Below are 12,534 nucleotides of genomic sequence, written 5' to 3'. Positions count from 1 at the left end.
TGGCCCAGTGGTTAGAACGCGTGCACCTTAACCGACGATTGCGCGTTCAAACCCAGACAGGCATCACTGATTTTTCATGTGCTTAATTAGTGTTTATAATTCATCTCGTGCTCGGCGGTAAAGGATAACATCGTGAGGAAACCTGCATGTGTCTAATTTCAACAAAATTCTACCTGAGAAGGAGGCCTTAGCCCAGCCGTTGGAAATTTAAAGGCTGTTAATGTTTGGCCTTGATCTCTATTGTCTTGTCTGACATTGTTACTCTGACAAATCGTTTACATATGAAATCATTGTAATATTGTAATAAAACAGTGCTTATACAGACTAAACAAGACCGTACTTACGAACTTATTAAATATTTAAAGACTTCAACAGTTCGTTTGTTAACATACGCTCAGAACTTAAACCTATATCTTATGCAATTTTTTTTAAAAAAAGTTATTGTACAGTTCGCATTTTACTATAACTTATTAATTCTGTATTAGGCAGTATATCTAATTAATTATAATTTAAAATTCATGACTGCGAAGAAGGACTGTGAGGAAGAAGAATGTTAGCAGCATTTTCCCATTGAATCGCAAATACTAAACCATAAAGTATAATAATTTTATACTAGTGGGTCTCCCGCGAATCTTCGCGTTTTTTCAAAATATTTTATTCAAAATAGGAAGTGCAAAACTTATGACAGGTTATGTTTTGATTTCATTTCATTGTAATCTGCAAGTCACTCATCTACATTTGGCGCCAAAATGATGAAAACTCTTTTAAATGAAATTTTTAATACATTAGTACAGTTAGAATGATTACGTTTTAATTTTTTTTTCTTATACAGCCGTAGTACCGCTCCCTAACCGGCCAGTAACTTTTTTCCGCTCTCTAAAATTAAATATTAACAATTTAGTAAATTGCAATCAAGAATCCGCTTTAATTTTCTGCACATCTACGGCTGGATCTCTTCAAAATGAGACCATACCGAGCGCAACCATCGTCCCATAATCACTGGGACAAAAATGGGCTTACGATTTTAATATATAAGATTACATTTGTCAAAGTGACAGGTACATAATGAAACTACATAATGTCGTCTGAGAATGTAACGAGGGTAAAAACCTGTTAATGTGCTTTAGGTAAAGTTTTATATACTTCGCGCGCGTAAAGCCGCGATTCAGCTAGTTTCAAATATGTTTGTGATGTTAACTTTGACAATAAAAACGAACAAATTGTACTTCTGCAAACGTGAAGGCACGTCAAATTAGGTATTGTATTGTGAAATTTTGTATAGTTTTTGTACCAGTTATTTCAACGGGTTGTATACACAAGTTGTTACTCGAATTAACATTGAAACTAAAAGTATAGCCTTTGATAGTATTTCAAAGTAAAGTCCATACAATAAATATCTAGTACATAATATAAACTCTGAACAAAAAATAAATAACGCTTCTTATATTTCTTCAACTTTAAATGGGAACAAACGGGAGTTATTTTACAAACAAAAAATCTGAATTTCCCAATTAGTTCATAAATGACGGAGATCTGAGGTAAAAAATATAAAATAAATAGAACTCAATTGATAACCTCCTTTCTTTTGAAGTGAATTAAAAACTAAATACTTTTAAGACATTTTTATATGTATATATTTTATTCCATATTTATTTAGTTCTTGTCGTTAATTATAAATTATTTTAATTAACATCAATTTCAATGTTTCACATATTTATTATATATATATATATATTATGTGTTCGTTGTGATATAATTATTTTAGTGGTAGTGAATATAAGGAGGTTACAATAACAAAATCCTATATAATTTGATTATAATTTATAATTTGTAGCAACGTGTATACGTATACGTATGCGTATACGTTAAAAACTTACCAAAAACACTTAACATAATTTATATCAATAATAATTATTGACATAGTTGTCAGTTCGTGTTAAATTAAACTGCTAGAAAAATTTATTTAAAGAGTATTATTCATTCAAAAACCATACCGTAGTATGAGTTTCGAGCTGAGAATAAAATTATGAAGCCGAATCTCAATGCACATATTTCACTCACCGAATTTCTAACCTTAACTAAAATATATTATAGTAACATTTGTATTTCAATTACGCATTGAAAATTGTACATATATTACATAACATACACAAAGATATGATATATGTTCAGTGGCGTAGCTAGGCTTAACATAAGACTGAAGATAGCAAGACTGAAATTTTTGGACAACTTTAATATGATCACAGTAAGAGTTTTATCTACATTCAGATCAAAATACAATCTCGTTAAAATGTAATATTTTTATATGATGTGCTGTTCATAGACTTTAAAAAAGTAAGTTTTGAAATGGAATTTAATTTTTAACTCAGGTTAAGCAGATGTCATGTATTTTAATTAAAATTAAATAGATTTTATTTTTTATATAATATAATGGGAACCAACCAATATAAGATAAAATGAATGAACAGAAACATAAAGATAGAACAATTTTTTTTTTATATTTTTATCGGTATTTAAAAAACTAAAAAGTAATTTAAGTTTTTATTACCGTATACACTTAAGATGGCCTAATATAGAAGATTAAATCAAACTCGTTCAAAATGTCAAAGAAGCTCTTTTAAAACTGGGTCTCCAAAAATCGAAGTTACTCCCAAAAACTCTAGCTGAAAGTTTACGATGCATAGATGAGGAGCGTTACACGAGTATTCGTAACTTTGAATAGAATTTAATATTGGCATATTTGGTCGCCGCAAAGAGCTCCCTAACCGCGCAAGCTTCATACTAAAAGTTCCAAAACACTCAACAAAATAGTAGCGTCGGCAGTTAATATCGTAAATTTAATCTTTAATCAGTTTCAGAACAGAACTATAATTTTGCGATGTTTTTAATGTCATTCTATTGACTGATTTCGGCCTCAGCGTCCATTGTCAAGATATACTAGCCATTTGCGCTGGCAATTTAATTTGTACAACTGTGTGTTTGTAAACACAAGTGTAAACTCTTATAATCACAATTAATCCTACCAGATGTTTTTCAAGGCACGGCGTTGTAAACACTAACAACTTCCAGAGCTTCTTGAGAAATCTAGAAGTAAAAACGCGTTTACAGCGTACATCCAAATAAAGTAGAAGTGTATTCTGTTGCTATATTAAATAAATAAAATAAAGTGTAGAAATATCGCATGCAACGGGATAGCAGCATTGTTAACTTACCATTGTACGCATACTACCGCTATCACCACAGCCACATACGCGGATAAGTAAGCAATTATACAATTGTTCTTATCAGTCCCTTTGTTGAGAAGCACCGGGCATTGGCCGCTTGTGAGGTGTTACGCGTTAGTTAGTTACGAATTTGCGCCTTTCCCCCATATGAGGTAGGGGATATGTGGGACTCGTTTGGGCTAACTGAACCGACCGAAATACCCACCATGAACCAGTGGTACCCACTCTGTCTTTTCGAGGGTCATCACCGTATCGCTTGAGCATACTACCGTGCCATCCCGAAGGATGGCTCGCCTGTGCTGGCTCGATGCTGAACGGGTGATTCCTAGAGGGGGGTACAGTGAACCCACTAGTCCAGACAACGCTAACGGCTGGGGGAGAAGGTATACAAAGCGCCGACGCCTCCTCAACGGACTTGTTCGGCGGAGTGGGTCAGCGGAGGCAATTTCCTCGAGATGACACACGTTTGGCAGGAGACTCCACATGCCCATGAATATTAAGCTCAATATCGCTTGCTTCGTCCTGACAGCAACTGCGGCAACCATCTGCTTTACTCAACTGTTGCGTCGTAAAGTGACGCTGTGTCTCGTTAGGATAATGATCCTTTTATTGAGGAACTTTTGGATTTTAATAAGTAAGAGATATTCAGTTGTAGTTTTATACGGTCCAAATTATTCGGTAGAATAATATTATTCGTTAGAATAATAGAAAGTTTACTTCTCAGAAAATAAAATACGTGGCGTAATACGAATAAAAATACAAATAAATTGAAAAGTATTAGCTTTTGTTTTTTTTTTGCAAATTATATTTTTTGGACAAATACACACATGCTCTCATCCACAGTGCTCGTTCACAAAAAATTTAACTTTGTTTTTTTTTTAAATTACTTATGGCTTTTGCGTGTATTTAATGTTAGTTTTACACTTCCATTAGAGAATGAGCTAATTATCCTTAACACAGCTTACATAAATAACCCACAAAGGATGATATATTTCACTCTTTGTAAAGTGTAAAACTCACGTGTAAATAATCTTACCTAAAAACAAAATATGCATAGTAGAAGAAAATTCGAAATCGTCCCGTGCCAGACAAGCCAACAAATAAAATACAACAATATTAACATTTCACATTGAGACTTTGAATAACATATGGAGGAAGGGGGAGGAAGGGAGTGACTCAGGATATAACTAGAAGTGACCAATGAAAGACAGAAACATACTGCGCCGAGTCAAAGTAAAAAAGGATATAAAAAACGATTGGTTATGCAGTTTTTATACAACTTTTAGTTGGAAAACAAGTTTGAAGCCCAGAAGTAGCAGTTCAAAGTTTAAAATTAAAAAGTTGAATAAAAAGAATATCGATATGTGGATACAGGGGGCTATTCAACCTTGTGCTGCTATACATCAGTAGATATAAATATCCTCCATAATTTAAGGGATTTGAGCTCTACATGTATTGACAGTAATAAAAATGTTACACATTTGAGCCACAAACAGATAATATGCTGTAATATAAAATTATGTTATCTTCAGTCTTTTCAAATTGCAAAACATTTATTAGAAATGTAAATATATTTTTTTATAATACATACATCTTACCTATTTCTTTTTGGGAAGGTTTCATGATGGGTTTCCAAAAAGCAGAAGGCTACCAAAAATGTGGAACTGAAAATTAAACTATCTAATCGCCAATTTTATCATGATAAGTATCAACTTACTAAAATGCTAAAAAATATTATGCTGTTAGTACGGTAACTATTTTATAATTTTTGGAACGAAGTTCGAACAACGATAATAATAATATTTTTCGAACGCGGCATGGTAGAGTGAACTGGTTAAATCGTTAAATCGTAAAAAAAAAACATTATGCGAACTCTAGGCGACCTTACGTTCTCTTTGTCTCTTTATTTCATTGAGGGTTCCATTCAAACTCATTTTTTTCTTTTCATTGTTTCTATCATTAAATAATACATAATATATAGCAAGAACAACTTTGTTCCAATCAGGTTCCCGCAACCTTTCTCGTATTTTATTTGTATATAATTACGGCCATTATGTAAGTATTTTTATGTTAATAAAGTACTGAATTCAGTGTTAAAAATTCAAACCTAAGTATGTAAAATAGCAGCGGTGCTTGCTAGTTAAGTGCGTGGTTTTACCCACTGTCGAAGCGTCAAGCATCGGCCATCTGTGGTATGGGAGCGACTATCTCTTTGATGACAATCGAATGAGATTTACGTGTGCCTATTGCTATCTAGATAGACACAATTTGAATACATTGGGATTTCCATCGAATACCAATATTCCTATGAATTAATTTATACTCAAATTGTTGATATTTCGATATTTCGAGAATATTGCATATTACATTCGATTTTCAAAAGCTGTATTAAGTGTGCTTGTGAAATAATTTGCTAATTGAAAACGACACCCTATAGTCTTTTTTACAGATTATTAGTGTAATTGGGATTTCGATGATTTAAATCTTCACCACCACGTCACCAAGTATAAAATAAACTATTTCAGAAAACATTTTTAAAACCATATTCAATATACTGTATGGATTAGATTTTAACGATTAATTTTTTGTGATTTTATTTATAGAGTATTGGCGAAAATAACATATTTGTTAGGCTTTATTTACCGGCAACTTTAGCGGTAAATAAAGATTTAGGGAAAATTATTTGACTCGATATTCGATCGCTTGTTTCGTCGGCCTTAATTTTTTTTAAATATACAATTTAAACCTATTGATTTTACATATAATCCGTATAATTATAGATATATATATATATATATATATATCCGTATTATTATTCATATTATTTTGTGAAAGGTATAGTTATGATTATAATTGTTTTTTAATGATTTACTTGATCCTGACTAGCTGCATACTTTTGCGAAATAAACTTAAAAAATAATTTTTGGTTTCTGTAGGAAATATAAATTATTTTAATAAAAATCTCGATTAACTTATTTTACACTTTTAGTGTCAGTTTTATTATTGGTTTGGTTTTTAAAGGCACCTGGGTATTATACACCATATATAATATATGTATAAGACTATAAAAATATGAAAAATCTCATTATTAATTGAAAATGTTTTTATTTATATAATTCCATATTTATTCATAAATTTGTATAAACATCATTTTCGAACACATCTGCCGAGTGTCCCGTGACGGTCTCCTTTTCCGGTCGGTCGATCTTTTGTTATTGTTCGAGTTATTAAATATCAAATAATATATTATTTTATTTTGTATTGTATATTATCATAACTTATTCCCTTTGCATTACTTTCTATTGTAAAAAACTATATACTTATACTTAGCCTTCATTCCTCGGTTTCGTTAGTCTAGTGATCATTTTTATCTTTCGCAGACCACTAGGTCCCGAATTAGAATTTAGTTTATATTAGTTTATCGTTAATTTAACTGAAATTGGCTCGTTGGATTAAAAATAATCAGCGGCTCTTATAATTTACATAAATATTTTGTATCTATGTAGATTTATTATAGGATAACTTTCCTTAAAATTATTCGCTGACACACTCAAACCTTTCGATATTAATAGTTTTATATTCTATAAATCCATTTACGATTTTGAAAAGCTAAGACGAGTTAGGTAAAGATGAGAGTTCGATTAGTCGATCGAGGACTGTGTCAATAAACATTAAGGAAGCTATAGAAATACGAAGCAATATTAAATTGTTTCGACCGAGACGTACTTGTTTATAAACATTCTAAATTTAATAAATTATCCTAATATATATTTTATTTATCAAATAGTTATTTATTATAAATATAATTACATCATTTGAGACGAATTTTTGAGTAGTCTTCGAGAGTTAATATGACTTCGAAAATCCTACGTTATACAATACCTATATGTTTTTCGAATGATGCTACAACAATATGATACCTTCGAGCTTCGATCAGGAGGTGTATAGACATTAGTAAACTGTATTACATTAAACTGACAACATTAATAAAATTTTCGAGTTTATGCTAATTGGGTCTATTTTCATAAGATCTACCTTTTGCAAATTCTAATGTCATTTCTCAATCATTTCTTATGTAAATCAGATGACATAGACGTGTAGTGATATATAAGAAACAGACTAAGAAAGCATTCATTGATATATGAATGAGTAATATCTCTGTTATAAATATAAAGTTACATTATATAACTGTTTCATAAACATTACATTTTATAAAGTTTACAAAGATTTATACAGATTAAATTTTTCTTTACAGAAACCGTCGTTGGACTTGATCCAACTGATATGATCGCCGTGCCACCATGGTCTATAAAAGTAGCCAAGATATGCCAACCAAACCTTGATTACTTAGGTGAGTTCAATATTTTCTACGATTTGTATAAAAATATATTTATGTCGACTTATTTATAGACGTTTAGTAATAAAAGTTGTATGGCGGAAAACTATTGACATGCCAATTTTCTCTCTCTATGATATCTGTAATTTGACATTCGAAATATGAAATCAAATCAATGCTTACAATATAGCTACTAGACTTTGTAAATCCAAACACTTTATAACGTCTATAAGTTAAGATAAAATACAAACAGCTCTTCATCAACAGCTCCAGAAGTGCAGATAAATGGACATTGTACCATACTATCCGATATGTTCTCCTTGGGGCTGATAATATGCGCTCTGTTCAACCAAGGCAAGTCGCTGCTTCAAGCTAACAACAACCCCATGCTTTACATGAGGCAGATTGAGTTTGTAAGTATCGATTTATTCTTAACATAAGGTAAGAGATACACCTACTCTAGACTATAAACATTCCAGGTTGACCCTATTAAATACCCACGTGTTTTATCACCAATTAAAATAATCGCCCATAAGATAACATTTTCAACGTATCTAGTTAACAGTAAACCTAGCCAACGTGAAAGTTCGTTGGGTAGGTAATGTTTACTCGTCAGTTGAACTACCGCCAAACAGCAATGTTTTGTATTATCCTGTTTGGTGGGTTACTGAGCCTGTATAAATGCAGGCACAAGGAGATCCCTTGTTCCCAATGTTGGTGGTGCAATGGTGGTATAATTTTTAATAACAGATGCAATAGGTGCTAGTGAGTACTTTTGACCATAATTACGTTTGCCTTTCTATATTAAATAATAACATAAATCTTATCGCAATTATGTCTCTAAATAACAATATTAGCTTATATCAGTCGAATTAAATATTTTTCATTTATTGTAATATTCAAAAATACATTAATATGTCTATACTTTACTAACTACTGGACCGAACCGTATAATATTATAATTTAATTAATAACGCTAAGAGACTTCTACACCGTACCCAGCCGTTATTAATGGAGTGGAATGGATTATAAATAACTAGCAACCGCTCGCGGCTTTGCTCGCGTTTTAAGGATTGATCGTAAGGTATATAAAATGTAGATTATATCCTGTCTTGGTATTCAAGCTTGCTTCATACAAAATTTCGTCAATTTTGGCTCGACCGTGAAAGAGCAACGGACAGACAGAGTTCCTCTCACATTTATAATATTCGTATATCAATTGTCATGGCGATTGGCTAGATTGGTTGGTAAAAATTGGTTGGTAATTTGGTGTCATTAATCGTATCTTAATCCGGTAAAATATTATTCCGATCCGAGTCGCTTAATTTATGCTTTTCAGTGAAGTTGAACTGCATTAGTTGCTTGTTATCAAAGTTAGAGCTTTTCAGAGATATATTAGTATTATGAACACTTGTATATACGACTATGTGAATTACATAACATATTAGAATTGATTTATCTTCATTCGTAACAATGTATAGTTATTATATCGAATAATGAGAATACTGCGTTAATGGAATTGCAGAAACCTTCAAACCAATTAGTTTCGTTTAAAATAAAACGTTCCGGTTCTGATAAATTACCAATTAACGAAATACGCTAGTTTTATCTTTATTTCATTAACTTATATTATTTTATAATAATTAAAAAAGTTGTTTTTGTTTAATTTGGGTTAAGAGACCAGCCACTGCGCAGGACAAATTATAGTGCACCAATGTGTATGCTAAAACAGGTGTACTCTATATCCATCCTAATCTCATAATGTTATGGGACGGCAATTTCAATACGAAAGAAATAATTTCGGGCCCCGGACTGTTTTAAGTGCTTTCAGATGCAGTGTACACTACACCCTTTCAACTTCTAGACTCCGAGCTAATGAGAATTTATTGATAAACAAACCCAACGACTTTCTATCAGCTCGACCTTGGGTTTGTACCTCAGTGCGTGCGGTTTTATTTCTAAACGTACCGATTGACATGCGGCTTTCATGCGTTATAAAACAGACTATGCATTAGCAAAATAAACAAAGTACCGTTTTCCTAACCAAATCTAGTAAATCAATAAAATATATAAAAAACGTTGTAGGATTTTTTGTAATGGCTCTTTATTTATAACACGAATAATTTATACACAAATAAACAATAATTTAACGAATTTTATATGACAGCTAGCAAGTGACGTTTATATTATTTGTATACAATGGTTTTCTTTTTTATCTTACACGCTTTGATCGCTTGCTTTATATACATATTTTATAACTATAAAAAAAGTATATATATTTTTCTAGTCAAGTAAATGGGTGGTTTTATCATACGGCAACTCTATGTGAGGTCCTAAAGGCCGCAAAATAAAGATTTTAAATTCGATATTAACCTATTTTCTTTTCAATATCCCCATAATCCTGGCTGGATTTAAATTGACTTGTTTGCTTGCTCGATCGACGTTGTTTGTTGAATAACGTATACTACGTAAACAAATATATTATTACAAAGCTAATATTAATTATAACGTTATATAGACACTTTAAATGACTTCCCAATTACAATGGTGCCGTATGTATCGATACCTCTAACGCTTTACTTCAATCCCGCGGCCTTTTAGACCGGTCTTTGTGTGGTATTCAAATTTTCTTTGACCTATTTCTGTATGTATTAGAATAAAGTATTTTTTAATACAGTAGCAGTTTCAATTATCAAAATAAGGATAATGGGAGCGACGTAAAAACGAAACGCTGAGACTAACCCGTCTATTCACTTTTCATTAGTTAATTCAATTTGAACTTCATAAGGCCAATACGCTTAGGACATTAATTAAACCTTTAGTACAACATTTTAAATTGCTATAAAGACATTCTGTAGCAGATTTAAATTGTCACTATTATTACTCTGGTTTTTTGATTTACGTTTTACCACAATTATAAATAATATTACTGAGAGAAAAATTCAATATCCATAAATGTAGCGAACCGAACCACGAAGCGTTTTGTTAATTAAAGGTATCTAAATTGAATGTGCCTGTCTCCTACAGGGGCATAATCTTATTAGAGAAACAACAGAAGTAAACACATCTACGTATATAAAGCAAGCGATCAAAGCGTATTATAAGATTAATCCAATTAATTTTACAGTGTTGAATGGCTTAAATTCTGTGTTCTGGTGTTAAAAGGGCCAAATTACATTTTTGACTGTATGGATAATAGATTTTGTCATTTGCCATATCATTTAAAAATATTAAATATAATTACGTTAAAACGGCATAAACTAAACATTGCCATTTTAATTATTTATTTTTATTACGCAATAAGGCATGATTTGTATAAAATCAATATAAGTTCACTGTTTCTATTCTCATTAGTACATTCTACACATTAGTACTACTTATTCTGAGCCGAGATGGCCCAGTGGTTAGAACGCGTGCATCTTAACCGATGATTTCGGGTTCAAACCCGGGCAAGCACCACTGAACGTCCATGTGCTTAATTTATGTTTATAATTCATCTCGTGCTCGGCGGTGAAGGAAAACATCGTGAGGAAACCTGCATGTGTCTAATTTCAACGAAATTAAAGGAGCAGCGTGGTGGAATATGCTCCACACGTTCTCCTCAAAGGGAGAGGAGGCCATAGCCTAGCAGTGGGAAATTTACAGGCTGCTAATGTTTCTATTCGAAATACTAAAAGTGATATCGGATCTTTTAGCACCAGGCCGCAGATTTAATCGCAAATGGTTACATATGGAATACATAGTTGCAACATCTAAAATAAGTCCTTGATTTTTGTGAAGTTATTTTAACATAAAATTTTATTAATAATAAAACTGTGTTGCTTTCGTTAAAAACGCAACGTATCTACGTATACTGTATTCTAACCATAACGGAAAAAAGCCAAATAAACAACATTTGAAAGCAAATTGCCGCGATGTAATTGGTGGAGAGGTTGATTAATCTATAATATTGACTATGGATTTGCAAAAAATTTGCAAAAATTTTTAACGTCGACGAAACTGTTATCGGAATTTTAGATATAAAATTGAAGTGGATACAAGTGGTTAAATGCAATACAAGTAGTTAAATGCAATAGTGTTGTATTATAAATAAAGATATATTCATCATAAACTCTTAGTAGTGCACAATATCGCTGTGTTATTAACAAATCGCATGAAATATGTAAATCTAAGGTTTGTTTATCTTTGTTCCCACTTTCATTGGAATAGGCTATATATTATAATGTACTCGACATTTCATCTTAGTTCTGACTAAGTATATCAAAGGTTAGCTGGAACAAAACCCTAATTGCTAAGAATTTTTGCACTTTAATTTACATGTGTACATTTAAATAATGTTCCACAATAAAAAATATATATAAAAATAGCACACGGCGTCGTGTCATCGAGCATTAATATATAAAAACCCTTATTTTAACCATTATTTTTTCGTTTCGTCAAAACAAATATTATGTAGTCAATAGATCAAGTTGTTCAGAACTCTATTTGCGTCTGTAGTAGTCGTTCTTTTCAAAGGATAACGATTGAAGACGCAACAAAGATTGTAATATAAAAACGGCTTTTCCAATAATCGTTCAATTGACTCTCTCCTTCTGACATCTGTATTTCATCATACATACATACATCTGACATACGTAAATAGAGGACAACAAAACATTTGTCGACTACAAGATTGATTAGTAAATAAGTTTAAAAAACCTAACTGATTTAATTATTTAATTTATCGTGCTGTTTAAATCCTTGTTTCAGAGCTACCATAATAATATTCTGCAAAATAGTGTTAATTTCTCTCAGTGCCACAAAAGAATTGGCTATTTAATTAAAAACCTTGAGATTACTTGTCAAATACAGTTGCGAACACAATAGCAGTAGAATTGAAAACAAATTTCACGGAGAGAAACGAAACAATTGCATTGTGTTGCATTGGAACCAGTTCATTTTTAAGCGTAGCCCGTAGTCAACAATTAACCTACC

The 12,534-nt window shown here is 31.6% G+C and overlaps 1 protein-coding gene across 2 annotated transcripts in view; it reads left to right on the top strand.

Annotated features, from left to right (window-relative positions):
- Bma (black match) overlaps nucleotides 1–12,534 on the top strand; it is a 171,813-nt gene that overhangs the window by 149,645 nt on the left and 9,634 nt on the right. For both annotated transcript variants that reach the window (XM_026644507.2, XM_026644506.2), the window contains exons 6-7: nucleotides 7,480–7,575; nucleotides 7,828–7,973. In XM_026644507.2, coding sequence (XP_026500292.1) covers nucleotides 7,480–7,575; nucleotides 7,828–7,973 — 242 coding nt within the window. The remainder of the gene's footprint in view (nucleotides 1–7,479; nucleotides 7,576–7,827; nucleotides 7,974–12,534) is intronic.

Source organism: Vanessa tameamea, chromosome Z, assembly GCF_037043105.1.
Source record: "Vanessa tameamea isolate UH-Manoa-2023 chromosome Z, ilVanTame1 primary haplotype, whole genome shotgun sequence".
NCBI classification, from domain to species: domain Eukaryota; kingdom Metazoa; phylum Arthropoda; class Insecta; order Lepidoptera; family Nymphalidae; genus Vanessa; species Vanessa tameamea.
The sequence above is the reverse complement of the archived record's forward strand: the minus strand, read 5'-3'. Positions and strand labels throughout refer to the sequence as shown.